The 22,356-nt window shown below is 35.5% G+C and overlaps 1 protein-coding gene across 1 annotated transcript in view; it reads right to left on the bottom strand.

Moving 5' to 3' along the window:
* The window catches only part of LOC150110189 (ADP-ribosylation factor-like protein 2-binding protein), a 52,605-nt gene that overhangs the window by 12,144 nt on the left and 18,105 nt on the right, over positions 1-22,356 (bottom strand). Inside the window, exons 4-5 of the mRNA XM_090392022.1 lie at positions 13,311-13,417; positions 10,749-10,834 (exon numbers count right to left, since the gene is read on the bottom strand). Coding sequence (XP_090248148.1) covers positions 10,749-10,834; positions 13,311-13,417 — 193 coding nt within the window. The remainder of the gene's footprint in view (positions 1-10,748; positions 10,835-13,310; positions 13,418-22,356) is intronic.

Genomic DNA, 22,356 nt, shown 5'->3' with positions numbered 1-22,356 from the left:
TTCATTGTTTCATTTCCATTTTTATAGATGGGCATTAGGTCTTCTGAATGTAGTATAGCTATCATAAAATTTTTATATTTCCATACTTAAGTATTTCTGGCTGAGAATACTCCAGCTGCATTTCCACTTAGATTTCTGATGATTTTTTGCCTACCCCACAATTAATTCATTAATTATTAATAAGAAATCTGAGAAAGTGCCTAGCACAGTATGGAAGTGACACTGAACACAGAATCTTCTGGTCTAAAACACAATTATTCCTTCAATGCCACTTCAAGTTCAGACATTTATTTAAGGAGAGCACTGACCCTTGTTTCATGATCCTAATCTGAACTGGAACAACTGTTTCTGCTTATCAAAAATCTGAGAAAGTCTCATTATTATCAGACAGTAATAATTTTTTTAATATACACACTGCTTGGAAAGAAGTCAATGGACATCCCCATGGGCAAGGTGCATTGTGACATGTAATGACTCGTGCTTGTAGCCGATATAAATTGTAAGAATTTGATACTTCGAAGTCAGTATAACTGTGTCCTAGTGAAATGGCTGTGAAAAAGGAACTGATGGAGTTTGAAAGAGGTGTTGTGATAGGATTCCATGTTGCAAGCCTATCTGTTCAGCAAATTGTTGACAAATTTAGAAATCAAAGGTCAACAATCAGTAATACCATACCGAAACGGAAATGCAGGGAGTCAACTGCAAGTGCTACCTGCATCACACTCACTGAATGTGACTACAGGGTGCTATGAAGGATAATATGTAAAAACCACCAACTTATCGGCTGACACATTGAACGCAGAGTACCAGGCATCGACTCGAACATGAATCTGCACAAAAACATCCAGAACTGAGGCTCACAACATGGGTTTCACGGTAGGACCGCAATATGCAAGTACCACATTACCTGAAACAACATGTAACGTTATCTTCAGTGGTGAAAAGAGCACGTACAGTGGGATATGGAAGCTAGGAAAGTAGTATTATGGAGCAAAGAATCATGCTATACCCTCTACTGAGCAGATGGATGAGTGTGGAGGTTCAATGAAAGTCTCTTGCCAGTGTGTGTGTGTGTGTGTAATTCCAACTATGAAATTCAGAGGTGACAGGGCTGTTTTTCTTGGTTTGGCCTTGGACCTCTGTTTGTGGTGCCATGAACACTAAACTCCAAGAGCTATCTGAACATTCTGGACATTGCATTGCTTTCTATTTTGTGGCATTTCTATGGAACTGACCAGCTAGACAATGCACCATGTCATACGGCTGCTGTTGCTGTAACTATGTGGTTTGTGGACATGAGCATTGCCACATTAGACTGGCCTCTGCAATGCACTGAACCCTATTTCAGCCCAAATGAATATCTGTGGGATGAAATGAAGTGTCGGATGAGGTCAAGGGACGTCTTCCCCCCCCCCCCCCCCCAATAACAATCCAGGACCTCATTACATGCCTACAGGAAGAATGGTCCAAAATTCCCATTGTTCACTATTGTACACTTGTGGAGAGTTTGCTCCTATAGGATTGCTGCAGTTATCACAACAAAAGGAGGCTGTTTGTTCCTCATACTACTGTCCATTGTCGACTTGGACAACATAGGGTGATTTGAATAAACTGACAACTCCTGCAAAGGATAATAGTTGCCAGTTCAGTGTTGCAAAGTGTAAGATGTGGGATGAAAATAATACAAACTGTGTATGATATAGTGCATAGCTGGAATGCAAGAAATTGATGAGGCTAGTGATTTGGAAGTGCTGGTAGATGGAGAGCTAAAATTCAGAAGATATATATATTGAAAAAGTGCAAAGGATGATCTGTATGCTACAAAACAAACTAAGTTGGGATGAGGAAGTTAACCTCTTTATAAGCCTCTGATATCAATAAATTTGAACTGCTGTGCACAGATATGGTCACCCCAGGTTTCTACAAGATGAGGAAAGCAGTGGAGAGGATCCAGAACAAGTGGTCTAAACAGTGACTAGTCTGTTGAGAGTTCCTTATGAGCAGAGACTGAAGGTTTGCAAGTTACAAAATTGAAATGATATGCAGAAAAGATGGAATATAATAGGCACATATAAGTTACTAAAGGGATTTTACAGAGCAGATGCAGAAGATTTTGGGACAGAAGAAAACAAAGGATCATTTCTAAAAGTAGTATAAGAGTAAGGAAGAGAAGTGTGGGCTAGATGTTCTGCTTGGAGTGGTGATGAGTGGAACGGATTGCTAGAGGCAGAAGTGAGTACTTTATTTTAGTGCATGAGTTTATGGAAATGTAGAATAGGCAGTATGTAAATAACAAATAATGACTAAATGACAAAAAATAAATAAATAAAATAAAATAAAAATCATCATCTATCACCTACACATATTTGCAACCAGCCAAGTCACAGCAGGATTCCAACCTACAGCCAGTTCTTTATTACCATTACTATTACTACATGAATAAAGATTTGTTGTTGTTGCTTGATATAAGACCATTACTCTGCTTACTGGGTCTAAAGTACAGTTGACATTTGAACAACGTGGAGGGGCACCGACCCCAACACGTTGACAAGTTCTATAAGATGTCCTCTGAACAAAGAAATCACAGTATATTACACCTTTTTGGTTTTCCATTTCTAGTGTAAACTTTGTGAATGCATATTACATGGATATTATACATCCACACTGTCATGTTGTACCATCATTTTATACTGAGGTTTAAGCCAATTGGAATACAATTTGGTTGGCTGAATCCCAAATTGATAGTCCATCCTCATTCGCTCAGTATCCAGGTAGATACCTAACAGGTGCACCACGAGAAGGTGAGGATTTGACATTAGGTCAGAAGACTTGGTCGGTTCTCCGCATTCCTTTAAAGACTATGTGGAGGTCTCTCCATAGAAGGTTCTACTAAGGTAGAAATGGAGGAATTTTTTGACGCTTTAGAGAAAGCAACTGACACAATGAAAAATTTGTCCTTGTTGGGGATCTAAATAGCAGAGTAGGAAATGATTATCAGACATACAAAAATATTTTGGGAAAATTTGGAGAAAAGAGCAAAGCTAATAACAATGGCAAATACCTGTTGGATTTCTGCTCAGGACATGGCCTGGTTATTACTAACACCATGTTTCAACATATAAATGTGTACAAATTCACATGGAGAGAAGAGGCAAGGAATAAGAAAAGTCTCATTGACTATGTTATTGTTGATAGTCATTTCTATCTGGTGCAGGACACTAGAGTGTATAGAGGATTTGAAATTGGAAGTGATCACCAAGTCTTAAGCAGGATAAAATTGAATTTCATATTGAAAAGAAGAACATGTAAGAAAGTTTTAAAGCAAATAAAAGTTGAGCAGTCTCAGATGTGAACAGACTAAAATACACAAACATTATTGAAGAAAAAATGAGAGTTTGAGAACAGGAACCAAACCTTGCAGATTCAGCTGCAAGCCCGGAAGAAAACATCAATTGATTCAGAGAGGCATGTGGTGAGGTTGTCTGCAAGGATAGAAAAATCAGAACTCCATGATGGACACAAGAAGTGAAGTAAAAGCATATCAAACGTTCCTGGCAAATAAGACAGCGTGTGCTCTTAAAGAATACAGACAAATGTAAGAAAGCTACACACTGTGTAAAACTAGCTAAACAGAAGTCATGGGAAGACTTTGGTAAGAACATAGAAAATAAATATCAAGAAGGTGGCAAGATATTCTAGAGGTTGTTGAAGAAGCTCAGAAAAGGAGGAAAGAATGTTGTAAAAGAAGTTAGAGATGATAAAGGAGACATGAAAACTGGAGAAAAAGATATCCTTGAAGTATGGAGTAATTACTTCAAAAAATTGCTAAATGAAACAAGCAGTGATGACAGCACAGTGGTAAAAAAAAAACACTGACCAGGCATGCAGCCAGGAATATATATCCATACTTGAAGTGGAAAGAGAGATCAAAATCCTGAAATGTGGAAAGGCAGCAGGAGCAGATGATATTCAATCAGAAATGCTCAAGTATGGAGGTATAAAAGTCTTACAGTGGCTGCACTGAATAGTTCAGAAGGCCTGAACAGAGGGATGAATTCCACATGATTGGAGTACAGCTCTCATAGTGCCCATATATAAAAAGGGAAATAAAACTGAATCTGAGAATTACAGAGGTATTTGTCTATTGAGTATTCCTGGTATGATTTATGCAAGTATACTTGAGAAACGGTTGAGAAGGATTGTAGAAGAGAAGCTTTGTGAAGAACAAGCTAGATTCAGGCCAAACAGAGGCTGTCAGGATCAGATATTCACTTTACGACAAATAGTTGAAAAGTCATGGGAATATAACAAAGATCTGTATTTAAGTTTTGTAGATCTGGAAAAGGCATATGACAAGATGCCAAGAGAGAAGCTATTCAAAATGCACTGACATTTGTATGACATATACAGTTGTATGATGTCAGTGGGGCATTATATCAAGTAATACTTAGTCTTTATTTCAGTTGTAAGTCAGCAGTTAGAATTGAAGGAAGTACAGGAAGATTGTTTAATTTTAAATCTGGTGTCAAACAAGGATGTACATTATCCCCTCTGTTATTCATTATCTATATGGATCACATTATTAAGGAAACGTATTAAAACTGATATCAAAATTGGAGATGTTAATGTCAGCTCTTTGCTTTATGCGGATGATGTTATACTTCTAAATAAATTCACTACAAGTCTGCAAGATTCTCTGACTAAATTGAATAACTGTTGTAACAAATATGGTATGAAGGTCAGCAATAACAAGACAAAGACAAGCAAGAAAAAATTTAATGGTGTAAGGTTGGGGGAATACGGCAGCCATGCTACAGGTGTCCCTCTACTAATCCATCTGCCTGGAAAATGGGTGTTGGGGTACAACCTTATGCCTGTCAGGTAATGAGAAGATGCTCCATCTTGATGGAGATGTAATCGTCTGGTGTGGTTATTGCTGTCTAATTGCAGTATTAGTACTCTTGTAGCATGTCCAGATACACACCACCAGTAAGTAACAGTAGACTGAAAAAAAGAAGGGTCCATACACTTTCTTCTTGCTTATGGCAAAAAAATCGTTAGCCTCTGGGGTGCCATGAACATCTTCTACGATGCTGTGTGGATTTTCACTTCCCAAATTCTGCAGTTGTGAGCATTTATGTGCCCACTTAAGTGAAATATGCACTCGTTACTGAAAACGATCGTATCCAAAAACTCCTAATTTTGTTCTATCCTACTGATCATTTCTGTATATTGTGGCATATCTTCTTATTGTCTTTCTTCAAATGTTGTACAAGGGTAAATTTGTATGGCCTTAAATGAGGACACTGTTATAAAACATGCCACATAGTCACATGTGGAATTCCAATTTGACAAGACGCCCATCTGGTTGACTTTCCAGGGATTCTCTGGAAATTTTCCCGAACTTCTTCCACAACAGCATCAGCAGCACGCAGCCTTCCCATTGACCTTGGGTAACACACAGAAGAGTCTGTTTCCACAAAATTCCTGTGCCATGTGTAGATCGTGTGTCTACTAAGAGGTTCTTTTACTGTATTGCATGTGGAAATTCCTCTGAACTTGTATTGCACACCTTGTTTTCTAAAACCACAATGTGCTCACTCTGCACCATTGAAAGTCACCATTTTCAAATGGTATGATGTATCAAGCCATCTAATGTTGTCATTTGGTAATAAAGTTGCATGACCAAAAATTGATGCCAAAAATTTCACTAAATTAATGCACTCATTCAGCTTTTGTATGACTTCTGAGTTATTCTCTATTCTCCTGCAAATTTGTATATACCCTTTTGATACCCTGTATATTAAATCATATACCTACAACTATAGGTATGCATTAATGCAGTGTTTCTCAAAGTGTGGTACACGTACTCCCCAGGTTTACGTGAAAGGTCGTTATGGGGTATGTGGCAATTTTCAGCTATGCATAATTAAAGGAGTCATTATATTTTTCAACAAACAGTGCAATTAGAGACAACCGGGATAAAATGGCACTAACTAATGAATCACATCCCCTCTCCAACAGAAACTGCCATATAGACCAAGCAAAACCATATGTTGCCGGTGGAACATATGGTTTTGATTGACACCACTCCTGTCGTTAACGTGTTAAAACTAAGAAATATATAGTGAATGTGTTTCAGATATTATGGAATTAGGTTGAAGGGAATTAGCATTTCAACTCAACTGTTGAAATGCTAATTTGTCTTTGGTTCGCACGATCTTTAGTTAATGCTGCGCCAATCATATGCAGTTCTTCGCTGCTATACGTATCTCAAGTCTTTTAAATTACTGGTAATTTTTGTTTGAAATAATGGGAAAGAAGATGCTATTTGGGTAGATGACTTTGACGATGCATACAAAGAAACTTCTCAATGCCAAAAGTAGTGATAGCGAGTAGGAGCTTCTTGGGTCGCACCATTTTCAGTTTTCTTCTGAAAACTTTAGTTTCCGAAAATTCCCGCACTTATCTCGCAACATGATTTTTTAGCTTTAATTTTGGGAAAAAAGTTAGTTATATATTCGAGTAAATGCAGTATTTTTTTTAGCTTTCAAATTGTTACGTATGGATCATTGGTTAAACATTGGATTTATAAAACCCCCAAAAGAGAGCAATATAGCAAATCCAAGTAGCTTTAAGCAACAAGAAAATGTTGATATTGCATCTGGATCAAATGAAATTGATGAGTGTGTGTGTCGTCTAACATCTCTAGAGAACCAAAATTTAAAAATAAATCATATTTTTTGTTTACATGAACATATATTCAAATAAAATAGATATTTAATTTTAATCAATATTTTAATTAATTTATTAATTGTAATTAATTTTTTAATTAAATAATTTATTTATTTTTAATTAATTAATTAAGGGGTACTTGGTAATAATGAAAATTTAAGAAGGGGTACGTGGATATCTGAAGTTTGAGAAACACTGCATTAATGTAATATTGGTGTGAGCTTATTTTCACAATTCACAAGATGAATTAGCTTAGTGTAATTATATACTTGAATATACATGATGAAAATACATGTTAATAGCATTATTTAAAAAAAAAAAAAACACATCTTGCAAAGACAACTCAAAGATCATATCACTTGATTAACATTATATTGTGACAAGCTCAACTGCTAGAGTTAATTGTTTTCTGCTATTTTTATAAACTTTATTATTTATCTATCCTACTGAATTATTTTTATGAATGATTTATAAAAATTCACCCTTCATTTATAGACAGTAAATAAAAGAAAATGCAAAACTGAAGGCAAAGGCACCAGAAAAGATTAAAAGGGACTAGATTATTAAAAACACTGGAGAAAAGGGTGCTGTTGTGTCATCAACTTAAAACAATCACAATGTGCTTTCAAGAAAGAACAAAATGGCTCAAGGAATTCAAGTGCTTGTGCTTTGAAGATGAAACTGCATTCTGTAATGTATAAAAAATATCCTGAGACTGCTGACATAAACTCTAGATTACTGCAAGGTTTTCAAAGTGGAGATATTTAGATTTTTATGAGACATTTAATTTTCACAAAAAAAAAAAATGCTGTAACACAGACTTGGACAGAAATTGTTCTAGCTGCTTTCCAAAGAGAAAGGGATTCTAAAATGTTTGAATAAATAAAGTGTCATTTTAATTTAAAGCTAAATTCAATAATATTTACTGATTTCAAAAAAGTTTACAGACCCAGTAGTAGAACTATATCAAAATGACACGAAATGTAAAGAATTTAGCAGTTACTGGTGATGTCATTCTTTAAAATAAAAATTAGTTAAGGAAATGAAAGACTCCAGTGGTGAGTTTCATTCACATGCTTTTTCTACAGATATTTCAGATGAGGAGAAAGATGCATGGACAAAAATTGAAAGTTGTATTTGTTTATGTAATTCTTCTCCGATACTTAGCTGCAATGTATTTTGATAGTGAGAGAGTGAAATGAACAAGTTCTTCTTGTCATGGAAGACTGGTAATTGGATAGTAGGCAGTGAAACAGATGTAGCATGTAATATGCTGGGAAAAACAATAGACTAGTGCCAAAATTAAAGAGAGACATGCCAGATCTTACAGATTATTGTACATCATTTAAATTTGGCTGTCTCAAATTCTATTAAAGATGTTCTCTTTGTTGCTGAAATTAAAACGGTGATAATTATACACAGTCATACCCCGACTTACACGAATCAAGAGTTACACGGTTAATCATGTGTATGTATTCCCATCCCACTTCACGCCTAACCACTAGTTGTATCTTTCAGGCGCAGGCCACATTCGCCAGTGTTGCACATGCTGTGAACAAGCACTGATGTGTTTCATGCGGTCTCCATTCATACACAATTTTTATAGTCTACAAACCTTGCGATTGTTTAATGTTATGTTCTTGATAAAATTTTATCACATAAAAAATAATAATGTCATCCAAAAGGAGCAAGTCCGATTCTTCTACAGCTAGCAAGAAAAGAAAAACATTGAGTTTCGAAACAAAACTCAACATTATTAAGGAATTTGAAGGCGGAATGAAAATTTGTGAGCTAGCAAAGAAGTTCGATCTACAGGAATCCACAGTAAGAACAATCATAAAAGAAAGGTTTACAGATTTTGGAGGACATAAATTCTAATGAGGAACGAACTGTAGCCACAAGGCAAAAGGCAAGGAATAAAAAAATCATTAACTTGCTATGAAGAAATTTTGCGTGACAAAAAAAAAAAGACATTATGCCGTCAGATGAATCTATTAGATTTTATGAAACCATCGACATCGAAATAACTTTCTTTTTTTTATGTACGAAAAACTACAATTATGATTATATTTCTTAAAAAATATAGGTGTTTTTGTAAACCTTTGGTCCCAATTGTATGTTTGTACATATAAATTACATGCAAAATTATACCCCGAGTTACGCGAATTCAACTTACATGCTTTTTGTTGGTCCACCTACCACGTGACTTTGGGGTTTTACTGTATGTATATATATATATGTGTGTGTGTGTGTGTGTGTGTGCACACGTGCATACACACCTTTTACCACAATTCATACTATGAGTGAGTAAAATTTTTTGTGACCAATAGATTTAAGCAGTATTCTGGAGCCCTGGTCATGACTGAAAAAGAGCAGAAGAGGAAAAGAAAACCCATGCATAAATACATCAAAACTGACCTAGAGATAAAAATGAAAATTATAAACAAAAAAAATTATCTCTTTTTTTCTTCTTCTTCTTTGGCCTCTTTCCATCCACTGCTGAATGGAAAGAGGCTAAAGAAGCATAGGCTTCCCTCTTAATTAACTTTAGCCAATGTCCACCATCTCATGTCAAACCTGTGTAGATCACCCCTTCGTCTTGTTCTCTGGCAACCTTTCCTTCTATTGGTATCCACTCAGTGCTTAATTTTATCCACCTTTCACTTGGCAGTCTACTAATATGGCCAGCCTGTCTCCATTTATATGCTTTACAACAATTCTACCCAACACGCTATCTTCTACTCCAGACATCTCTAATTATAGTATTTGTTATTCTATCCCTTTTTCTTAAGCAGAGTATTCTTTGCTCCAAGGCTCTATGAGCCACATGAAACCTGTCTTCCTGTTTTAGTAGCTGCACATGTCTCACTTCCATACATAAACAGTGGAATAATGCATATATTAAAGAGCTTTCTTTTTTTAGGTCCTAACAGGTTAACTTTATAAGCCCAAAATGCTTTGTTTCCTTGTATGATTGTTCTATTTATTTCTTTATTTTGTTTTTCCTTAAAACTAACTAAATAACTAAGGTAAACAAAGTCCTCCACATTTCAATGATTATCTGTTAATTTTAGTTTGGTTTGCTCTGAATTTGCCATAAGTTTGGTTTTAGTTAGATTAATTAATCATGACTTTTATCCTGCTTTCTCTATCAAGGCCATTTAGCATTTCCTGAGATTCTTTATTTTTTGCTAAAAGTGCAACGTCATCCATAAGTGACTGAAATTTTTTTCCATTGATATTCTATAGTTATAGTTTTCTATAGTTTTCCTATGAGATGTTCTTAAAGATTTCTTCTAATGTAGCAAAAAATGATACTTATCCAATAATTATCTTTTAAAAAAGTCTGTACCAGATACATAGTGAATATTTAGAAGTTTCCAAAGTTGTTTTCTGTGTCACAGTAAGTGTTAAAAACCCCTTTACCCTCGTCATGCGTGCACGTTAACATTCTTCGATATGATGGTTCCATAACATAATGCTGGTAAAGATGTTTTTAATGTCATTATGAAGGTGGACAAAGTAACTAAAGAATGGATCCTAATACCTCATGGTCTAAAAAAAAATGTTCAAAGAGAAATAGATGATACTTTTAGCCTGTTATCAAGAGAACTTCATGGGAAAAAAAAACCACTATTCAGTCAACTCTGGATAATTTCATACAGAAGGTTAAACAACCAAAAACTTTTTTCCCCTATTTTCTCATACTATTGATATTTTATTTAACATTACTATGCATTAATAATTAGATACTGAAATCTAATTTGTTTCTATCCTATTAATGAAATTAACAGTATTAACATTTCAAACATCTTAATGGACTACTGCATGCACGTACTATAAACATATAAGCAATAAAACGTGATTAACGGGTGAGGAGATTAAATTCAACTTACATAAAATTTACAGAATGTGAGTTGAAAGATTTAGAATGTAAAGTTTCACAATGTAATGTTTCACAGTATTATCTTATAGTGGTTAACTAAAAAATTAAAGTGCTATCTCCAACTTACTGCATCTGCTCCATAAAGTCTTTCATTGAAAAACCTGGTAATCTTTCTATGAGGCAGTCTTCAATATATGCCTCAATCAGTTTTACCTGTAAAGAAAAAAAAAAAAAAGAAAGAAAAAAAAAAGAAAAAAAGGCTTCTTTAACCTAAAAACTGAATGCAACAAATATCCTATAACAGATCTTCGTATTTAACATAACTAAATACTATTATATAGGAGTATGAAGTCTTAAAAACATTAAATTGCTTAGTCAAAAGAATTTTCCACATTAATCAGATTAATAAATTAATTTGATTAGGATTACAGTATGTGACTATGTTTTAAATTCCTGGTATACTCTCATGTTCTGAATCATGAAGATATCACTATGAACAAAAATGCTATCAATGAGCCAGCCTTTTTGTGTTTTTTTCTCCATGTAGATTTTATTATATTATAGGGTATCTCCATGGAGTAAGAAGACTCATTGCAGGAGAACTACACTAACCTTTATACACACAATACCTAACACACCTCTCCTTAAACTCATTCACAGCACTCATAACTACATCTGGCAACCCATTCCACTCATTCACTACTCTCAAAGCAAAAAATCTAGTCCACACACACACCCTTACTGACAAAACTCTTACATAACTTCCAGGGGTAATCCCCTCAAGTACTTTCTCTATTTGTCATATACTGAAAATTTTCTTTTGTGTTAATCTTATAGAATCCTTTTATTAATTTATCACATATTCCCTCTTTACTGCCTAACCCAATTGAGAGCATTCCAGAGAACTGTAACCAGCTTGATTACCATCTCCTAATGTCTAAGAAACCCAGGTGACCAAATCTGTGCAAGATGTAGTCAAGATGCAGCTGAATCATAGCCTTATAGAGAGGAATAATAACCTCGGCACTTTACATGTCAGTGTGTTCTTTAATATCCAAGTAATCCTTCCTTTGAATTATTCTGCCATCTTTTGCAATATGTCCTCTGAACTTCGACTCTTTGTCCACCATTACTCTCAAATCTCTAGCCTAACCAATTTCCTGCAATCCAGTACACAACTGAATGCTCACACCTCCCCCCTTAATTGGTATATTAATGAAGTAAGTAATGGCTGAAAGCAGAGGCACTCCACTAGTCATCCTCATTCTTTTTGAATCCACTCTACCATATACTACTCTATTGTGTCTGTCTATCAGCCACCCTCTTTCCATGCTATTAGCTTCATATCCCTTCTCATTTGCTCCAAATTTTGTAATGGTTTTCCATATGGTATTCTCTCAAATGCCTTTAAGTCCAATAATATCATAGTGTAGCCATTTTCCTTTTCTAATTCTGCTGTCACTCTAATATAAAATGTGAGTCAATTACTAATGTAAAAGGAGGTATGTCCTGCATACCTCCTTTAACAAAACTGAGCTCCCTTTTCAAAGCAAGCACAGCTTTTTCCAGACCATACCCTGCTCTTTTTGTCAATGCATATATTGTGAGGACTAGCCTCTCAATGTGATGAATGATATAGTTAGCACCCTTCTTCTTAGTATGGATTTCTACATGCTAAGCTTTTTTTTAAAGTAATATTTTGTATATTCCTAGATATTTTTCAGTATGATGCATATCTTCTGGAGAACTGTTGTTTCTGGATTGGCTTGCTTTCATGGCATGTTGGAAATTTTTTCACTTGGTTATACTATAAATTAAAGATACCAAGAAATTATATACTTGGTTTAATCCTTTATCCAAGTGTAAGCAAACAAGTTTGCACTTGAAGTATTTTCAGGACTGGGGCAACTCGTATATAGAGGCTGATGACTTCACATCAATTGCCTTAGTATCCCATAATGCAAAGCACATATCCTTACTGGTATGTATAATGCTATGCATTATGAGAAGGGTCACTATCCAGACTGGTTTTGACCTTTATTGAGATCTCATCAGTGGGAGCCAGACCCAGAGGTGATACTAAGGTTGAAGTAATGCTGAAGTCATAATTTCTTATATGAGTAGCCAAAAGGTGTCACACCTTATTGTTAATATACTCTGGATTAGAGATAGTTGTTGGAAGCAGCACAATAAATACTTCAGGTGCAAACTTCTTTGCTTACACTTGAATAAAGGATTAAACCAAGTATATAATTTCTTGGTATCTTTAATTTAGATTTTCATGGCATGTTCACTAAGCACTACTATTATGAAATGATACCAATGTAAGGAATACAACAGCTGTTCTGTATGAATATGTGACTTGAAAGGAAATGTCATTTCACAAGGTACCTGCTCCTGATACTTCATATATTATGTATGTGTTTGAAAAATATTATATTGAAAAAACATATCTAAGTAGTTCAGTTGTCTTTCACTGTGGTGTGTTTCTAATATTTGTTCTTTGTAGGTTAGTCCTGATGATGGCATAAAATATAAATGTAGTGAAATTTATTTACTATAATTAGTGTTCATATTTTTTATGTGAAAAAAAAGTGCAGTTTTATTTTTTTTTAGGTTACCATGCAAAATACCTCCCCTTTATTTTAACTGTCTTAATATTTCCATAACCACAATAAATGAAACTTACATATTCTTGGAATATAGCTGTATATTCTAATTTGTTTTCCTCAATATCTTCAAAACAGTTATAATGCTTTTCTAAAAACTCACTTTGAAGTTCCAGAAATTTTGGCTCTAGAGAGAAAAGAAAAGAAACAGTAGGATAAATATAAACACGTTGGCTTAAAAAAATTTGTTTTCAATAGAAAAAAGCATGTCAAGATTAATAAATTATATATAATTAACAAACTACTTTTGTTAATATTTCAGTGACAACATAAGATATAAAAAATTTATCTCCATATAACCCAACTTTACAAACTGGAGATATAATATAATACTAAAGCAATGTTATGTGCTGATGGTCAAGTTATCAACTCATACCCTTACTGACATAAGAGAATTGACACAGTCTATTAATTTGTACTGAATCACTGCAGTTCAAGTTAAGAATATTCACCATCACGTCTAATATTTCATTCAGAAATCTCATCATCAAATTCCTGCCATGTACCCTCAAGGGGTGTACAGGATATGACAGTACTACATGAAAAATTTACATCATTACTAACTTCCTATCTACAATTTTCCTCCAAATCACTCTGTTACTTGTCAAGACTCCAACATTATCAGATCTTATATTTCTATCGTCTAACGCACTTTGTACCGTATCAATCCACCTATATCTTGGTCTTCCTCTGGGTCGTTTTGCTGCCAACCTGGCAAAGAACACTTGTTTTGCTCATCTTTCTTTGCCCATTCTGTTTAAGTGACCATACCACCTGAGATTAGCTCTGCTAATGCAATCCTGGATGCTGACAATGTCAAGTTCTTTCCTAATATCCTTGTTTTTAATATGATATTGCCATTGATGCCATCTATTCATGCCTATAATCTTTCTCAGGACTCTCATATCTGTGGTCTCTAGTCTTTGGTCAAGTGTTTTACTTCTGACCCCGCTCTCAGATCCATAAGTTAAAACTGGTTTGAACACTGTCTTGTATACAGCTGATTTAGTGTTCCGACTAATTTCTCTCTTATTCCATATGAATTTATTCAATTGACTTCCCACCATACCAGCTTTGCTGATTCTGTTGTCTATTTCTATATTTAATTTACCATCTTCAGTAAAAATCGTGCCGAAGTAACTGAAATGTTTTACTTGTTCCACAGGTTCTCCATTCACAACACAGTTGACATTTTCAATGATTCTGCCTATTTTCATTGTCTTTGTCTTTTTATTGCTGACCTTCATACCATATCTATTACAACAGCTATTCAATTTAGTCAGAGAATCTTGCAGACTTTTAGCGGATTTATTTAGAAGTATAACATCATCCGCATAAAGCAAAGAGCTGACATTAACATCTCCAATTTTGATATCAGGTTTAATACCACTTTCCTTCATAATGTGATCCATATAGATAATGAATAACAGAGGGGATAATGTACATCCTTGTCTCACACCAGATTTAATATTAAACCATCTTCCTGTACTTCCTTCAATTCTAACTGAATTGAATAACTTACAACTCAAATAAAGACTAAGTATTGCTTGATATAATGCCCCCATTGACACCATATAACTGCAGCGTATTGAATAGCTCCTCTCTTGGCACCTTGTCATATGCCTTTTCCAAATCGACAAAACTTAAATACAGATCTTTGTTATATTCCCATGCTTTCTCGACTATTTGTCGTAAAGTGAAGATCTGATCCTGACAGCCTCTATTTGGCGTGAATCCAGCTTGTTCTTCACCAAGCTTTTCTTCCACAATTCTTCTCAACCGTTTCTCAAGTATACTTGCATAGATCTTGCCAGGAACACTCAGTAGGGAAATACCTCTGTAATTCTCACATTCAGTTTTATTTCCCTTTTTATATATGGGTACTATGAGAGCTCTACTCCAATCATCGGGAATTCGTCCCTCAGTCCAGGCTTTCTGAACTATGCAGTGCAGCCACTGTAAGACTTTTATACCACCATACTTCAGCATTTCTGGTCGAATATCATCTACTCCTGCTGCCTTTCCACATTTCATGCCTTTGATGGCTTTTTCTACTTCAAGTATGGATATATATTCCTGACTGCATGCCTGGTCAGTGTTTTTTATCGCTGTGCTGTCATCACTGCTTGTTTCATTTAGCAGTTTTTCAAAGTGATTACTCCATACTTCAAGGATATCTTTTTCTCCTGTTTTCATGTCACCTTTATCATCTCTAACTCCTTTTACAGCACTCTTTCCTCCATTCCTAAGCTTCTTCAACAACCTCCAGAATATTTTGCCACCTTCTTGATATTTATTTTCTATATTCTTGCCAAAGTCCTCCCATGACTTTTGTTTAGCTAGTTTTACACCCTGTTTAGCTTTCTTACATTTGTCTCTGTATTCTGTAAGAGTAAAAACTGACTTATTTGCCAGGAACTTTTGATATGCTTTCTTCTTTTCCTTCACTGCCTCTTTAACTTCCTGTGTCCACCAGGGAGTTCTGATTTTTTTATCCTTGCACACAACCTCACCACATGCCTCTCTGGTAGAATCAATCAATGTTTTCTTCAGAGTTTGCCACTGAATCTCCAAGGTTTGATTCCTGTTCTCAAACTCTTTCATTTTCTTTTCAATAATCTTTCTGTATTTTAGTCTGCAGTTCACATCTGAGAGCTGCTCAACTTTTATTCGCTTTAAAACTTTCTTACATGTTATTCTTTTCAATATGAAATTCAATTTTATCCTGCTCAAGACTAAATAGTGATCGCTTCCAATTTCAAATCCTCTGTACACTCTGGTGTCATGCACCAGGGAGAAAACATCACTATCAACAATAACATAGTCAATGAGATTTTTCTTATTCCTAGCCTCTTCTCTCCATGTGAATTTGTGCACATTTTTATGTGAACATAAAAATGAAGATCTCACCATTGAAGAGAAGAGGTTAGTAATAACAATGTTATTACTAACATTGTTATTACTATTCACATGGTGTTAGTAATAACCAGTCCATGTCCTGAGCAGAAATCCAACAGATATTTGCCATTATTATTAGCTTTGCTCTTTTCTCCAAATTTTCCCAAAATATTTCTGTATGTCTCACAATCATTTCCTACTCTGCTATTTAGATCCCCAACAAGGACCAACTTTTCCTTTTTCATTGAGTCAGTTGCTTTCTCTAAACCCTCAAAAAATTCCTCCACTTCTACCTTAGTAGAACCTTCTGTGTGGCCATCAGCACAAATAAGTCTCATTGTCCAGTTCCCCATTCTCATATTTGCCCACATTACTCTACTTGAGACTGACTACCATTCAAGAAGATTAGCCTCGTATTTTGTGTTGAATACTATGGCTACTCCTTCTTTTCCTTGATTGTCATTGCCTGAATATAACATTTTGTATTTATTGCTCAGAAAGATCTCACCAGTTTTAGTCTTTTTTGTTTCAGTCACCCCTATTATGTTGATCTGGTACTTATCTAATTCCTCAGCTAGCTCCATTTCTTTGCTATTCAGGCTTCTTACGTTGATAGTACCGATCTTTAACTCTGGTGATGTTGAGTTGGGGTTTGTTTACAGATTTGTTCCAGTAGCTGACTTTTCACTGTTCGCTCTGGTTCCCTTGCGAAAACAATGGGGACCTTGTTTAACCGGGCGACGCCCCAGCCGGCATGAAATATTGTCATGTTGTACCATCATTTTTTATTTTGGTTTAACCAATAAGAATACAATTTGGTCGGCTAAATCCGAGATTGTCAGCCCATCCTCGTTCATTCAGTATCAAAGTAGATACCCAACAGGGTGCACCACGAGAAGGTGAGGACTGGACATTAGGTCAGAAGCCCTGGTCGGTTCTCCACATTCCTTTAAAGGCTATGTGGAGGTCTCCTCTCAGTTATACAGCTTTGACCCTTAAGCACCCCCCAGGCAACTAAGTCATGTTGCCAGTATACCATATGAACTAATCATGTGTTTGACAATTGATGCTTGTCTGACTTACAAGAATAAATCTGGACACTTAAATACAACAACAACAATGTACACCATCCCTTGAAACATCCAAACCAATCTGTTATTCATCACTGAAACTCAACTGCATCCTTTATCACTACAGAGCACCTAAACTTTCACACTACATCATGATCAATGTTTTCCATAAGAAAGGTGGAACATGTGCTTTTTTCAGGATATCCCATTGCAAAAGATATCTGACCTGGAGTCTCCTTTACAGGATCTGCTCAAATTAAAAATTGACTTACACACCTTTACCATACATGTATGATCATTTCACTTGATATGAACACCTACCAAGAGAACTGGGTTTGAATCTCTTCAAGGACATAAAGAGCCTTCATAAGAGTTTTTTCAGATGAAGGTGAGGTAACTAGTCTCATACAGAGGTGGAAAGAATTTTCTTCCTGGAAAGAAACTTGAGTTTTTCACCCCACAAAACAAGAAAATCAGTCAGAGAATATACTGAACTCAAAGCATTAGCGTCGTTGGCTATAATTCCAAATAATCACAATTAACAAAGAGATTGAAGGCCCAACCATGGAGAGTTCTCTCCACTCCAATCCTCTTACCAATCTTTTGATGCAACAAAAAATTTTAAAATTAAAATTTCCCTTGACTCCTCTCTATTGAGACACTCAACATGGCTGCACTACACTGATAATTGATAACTGGACAGCCAGCACCCTAGGATATGTTTCACAACTGAAAAAGAAAACAGTAAAACTGCTTATCTGTCTTTGACACATGACCCAGCAGATCTTATCATCCCTATCTACAGATTCTGTCAAAAGGGAAGCCAGTGGAAGCTTTTACACGTTCACGTTCTTCTAATTCCTACATTAAGAATTCCAAACACTTTGTTTCCATGATTAAAGACATAAATCTACAAGAATGACATCTTGGGCAACTTTGAAATCACTTCTCTATTTACTAAATGTACCCACAGAAGAAGTACTATTTCTTAAAAAAAAAAAAAAAATCAGCTAACGCCTTTTTATTCCCATATACGGGGAGTAGGCGAGGCCATTTAGCCCTATCTAACTTTTGGAGACTGAGTGGGCAGTTCAATCTCCACTGGTACCAATCAGAGATAGATGGCCCAAGGCTATCACTAATTAAGCGGTACACAGTGAAGAGAGACGACTCAAATGTGCCGCTATTTCGTGGTTCCTAACTCTAACACAATATATTTAATGTCTGAAATAATGTGGGTTCTACGGTCGATTTTTTTGAGTTTACAGGACGAAAAAACCCGCAGGAGGAAAAACCCGCTTGCCCATGCCAGATATCAACTAACTTGGAAACCGGTCGAAAAAAGGCTTGGAAAAATTTCTTCTAGTCGCCGACTAGACTCGAAACCAAGTCTTCCTTCGTGCGGCCAAGTGCCATGGTGTGCAAACGCCACATCCACTGAGCTATGCATTGAACTATGTAAATATGTACTATTTCTTTTACAAGATAAATTATCTAAAAAAGACATGACACTCTTAAGTCATTGTATAAATTCAGGCTACTTCATTTTTAAAAACGTGATCCACAAAAAAAATTTCAGGTTAGCCTTAGGCAATCCTCTATCACCTGTACTAGCAAATATATATACTTCTTTGAGGAAAAAGGCAATAAACTCCTTTCCACTGAAACTGAATATGGAAAAGATACATAGATGATATTTTCTTCACTTGGAGCCATGGCCTGAATTCACTCTAAGAGTTTTTGAACCATCTCACAACCAACTCCTAGGATAAAATTTACAGCAGAACTAGAAGTTAACAGTTATTTTCCCTTTTCTTGATGTAAAACTTACTTGTTCATTTGAAAAATAAGAGGCAAAGAATAAGAAAAGGCTCACTGACTATATTATTGTTGATAGTGATGTTTTCATTCTGGTGCAGGACACTAGAGTGTACAGAGAATTTGAAATTGGAAGTGATCACCATTTAGTCTTAAGCAGGATGGATAAAATTGAATTTCAAATTGAAAAGAAGAGCACGTAAGAAAGTTTTAAAACGAATAAAAGTTGAGCAGCTCTTGGATGTGAACTCTAGACTAAAATATACAAACATTATTCAAGAAAAAATGAAAGAGTTTGAGAACAGGAATCAAACCTTAGAGATTCAGTGGCAAGCTCTGAAGAAAACACTGATTGATTCTGCTGGAGAGGCATCTGGTGAGGTTGTTTGCAAGAACAGAAAAATCAGAACTCCCTGATGGACACTGGAAGTTAAAGAGGCAGTGAAGGAAAAGAAGAAAGCATAGCAAAAGTTCCTGGCGAATAAGTCAGCTTGTGCTCTTAGAGAATACAGAGACTACTGTAAGAAAGCTAAACACTGTGTAAAACTAGCTAAGCAGAAGTCACGGGAAGACTTTGGTAAGAACATAGAAACTAAATATCAAGAAGGTGGCAAGATATTCTGGATGTTATTGAAGAAGTTCAGAAATGGTGGAAAAAGTGCTGTAAAATGAATTAGAGATGACAAAGGTGATATGAAAACTGGAGAAAAAGATATCCTTGAAGTGTGGAGTAATTACTTCAAAAAATTGCTAAATGAAACAAGTAGTGATGACAGCACAGTGGTAAAAAAAAACACTGACCAGGTATGCAGTCAGGAATATATGTCCATACTTGAAGTGGAAAGAGAGATCAAAATCCTGAAATGTGGAAGGGCAGCTGGAATAGATGATATTAGACCAGAAATGCTCAAGTATGAAGGTATAAAAGTTTTACAGTGGCTACACTGCATAGTTCAGAGGGCCTGGACAGAAGGATGAATTCCAGATGATTGGAGTAGAGTTCTCATAGTACCCATATATAAAAATGGAAATAAAACTGATTGTGAGAATTACAGAGGTATTTCCCTACTGAGTGTTCCTGGCAAGATTTATGCCAGTATACTTGATAAACAGTTGAGAAGGATTGTAGAAGAGAAGCTTTGTAAAGAACAAGCTGGATTCAAGCCAAACAGAGGCTGTCAGGATCAGATATTCACTTTATGACAAATAGTTGAAAAGTCATGGGAATATAACAAAGATCTGTATTTAAGTTTTGTAGATCTGGAAAAAGCATGTAACAAGGTGCCAAGAGAGAAGCTATTCAAAATGCTACAGTTGCATGGTGTCAGTGGATCATTATATCAAGCAATACTTAGTCTTTATTTGAGTTGTAAGTCAACAGTTAGAATTGAAGGAAGTACAGGGAGATGGTTTAATGTTAAATCTGGTGTCAGACAAGGATGTACATTATCACCTCTGTTATTCATTATCTATATGCATCACATTATGAAGGAAAGTGGTATTAAAACTGATATCAAAATTGGAGATGTTAATGTCAGCTCCTTGCTTTACGCAGATGATGTTATACTTACAATAAATCCACTACAAGTCTGCAAGATTCGCTGATGAAATTGAATAACTGTTGTGATAGATATAGTATGAAGGTCAACAATAACAAGACAAAGATAATGAAAATAGGCCGAAGCATTGAAAATATCAGCTGCATTGTGAATGGAGAACCTATAGAACAAGTAAAACATTTCAGCTACTTAGGCACGATTTTTACTGAAGATGGTAAATTAAATATGGAAATAGACAATAGAATCAACAAAGCTGGTATGGTAGGAAGTCAATTGAATAAATTTATATGGAATAAGAGAGAAATTAGTCAAAACACTAAATTAGCTATATACAAGACAGTGTTCAAACCAATTTTAACTTATGGATCTGAGCGCTGGGTCAGAAGTAAAACACTTGACAAGAGACTAGAGACCACAGATATGAGAGTCCTGAGAAAGATTAGGGGTGTGAACAGATGGCATCAATGGCAATATCATATTAAAAATGAGTCTATATTAGGAAAGAACTTGACATCGTCATGCATCCAGGAATGCGTTAGCTGAGCTGATCTCAGGTGGTATGGTCATTTAAACAGAATGGGGGAGAAAAGATTAGCCAAACAAGTGTTCTCTGCCAGGTTGGCAGGAAAAAGACCCAGAGGAAGACCAAGATATATGGTAAAAAGCCTTAGAAGATGGATATATAAATAAAAGATCTGACAATGTTGTAACTTTGACAGGTAACAGATTGATTTGGCAGAAAATTGTAGGTAGGAAGTTAGTAATGATGTAAATTTTTATATAGTACTATCATATCCTGTACACTCCTTGAGGGTAAATGTCAGGAATTTGATGGTGATGAAGATCTCTATCTACAGAAAACCCATATATACTAACAGATATCTTCCCATTCAGTCCCATCATTATCCACCTCAAATGCTTGGTATTATTTCTACTTTGGGAACCAGTGAACATACTCCCATCAGTGATGAAGAAGAGATCACCAAAGCATTAAAGCTGCTTTTATTAATCTTTCAAAATGGTTATCATAAGCAGTTGATTTCTAAACTCTTGTTTAATCCTCCCTCACGCCGTGTTAAAAAGAGTAATGATGTGAAAGGTTATATTGCTCCACATATCAGCCCTGTTTTTAACAAATTGGCAAAAATCCTCAAGAAATATAAGATTTGTACCTTATTCAATCGTTAACAAAGCTTTGATCCTGGCTTTGCCTGGTAAAACCAAAACATGACAATTTGAAGTATCCAGGTATGTACTATCTTTGGTGTGGCTGTAATTCCCCATATTATGGAAAGACAGAGAAATCAACTGAGCTTCGTATTATCGAAGAACATCTCAGGGATGTCACCTATAGTAGAACCAGAGACATAGCCTTATCCAGTCATGTTCTTAATTATTCTGATCCAGATGACATCAATCTACTATACGCTCAATAAACTGGGATAGATCTGAAATCATATGTAAATGCTATGATGAAATCAAAAGAAACAGTCGATTTGTTGTTTCCATCTTGGGATCAACAGAAATTGCACTAAATCCTGTTCACTTTAATGTTGACCTCAGCGACAACCTCTCTGATTGTTATTCCTCTCCTATTTAGCTATGGTGGTTCAGAGACCATGTCCTCAAGCCCAAGAACAACAATGCAGCAATCTGAGATATGAGAAATCCACTGATAATTTAAAACTTTGGTAGATGTACTCATGAAATAATTTTTTATG

This window comes from Typopeltis vanoorti, chromosome 1, assembly GCF_054136105.1.
Source record: "Typopeltis vanoorti isolate ZY-2024b chromosome 1, IOZ_Tvanoo_1.0, whole genome shotgun sequence".
In the NCBI taxonomy this organism is placed as follows: domain Eukaryota; kingdom Metazoa; phylum Arthropoda; class Arachnida; order Uropygi; family Thelyphonidae; genus Typopeltis; species Typopeltis vanoorti.
The sequence above is the reverse complement of the archived record's forward strand: the minus strand, read 5'-3'. Positions and strand labels throughout refer to the sequence as shown.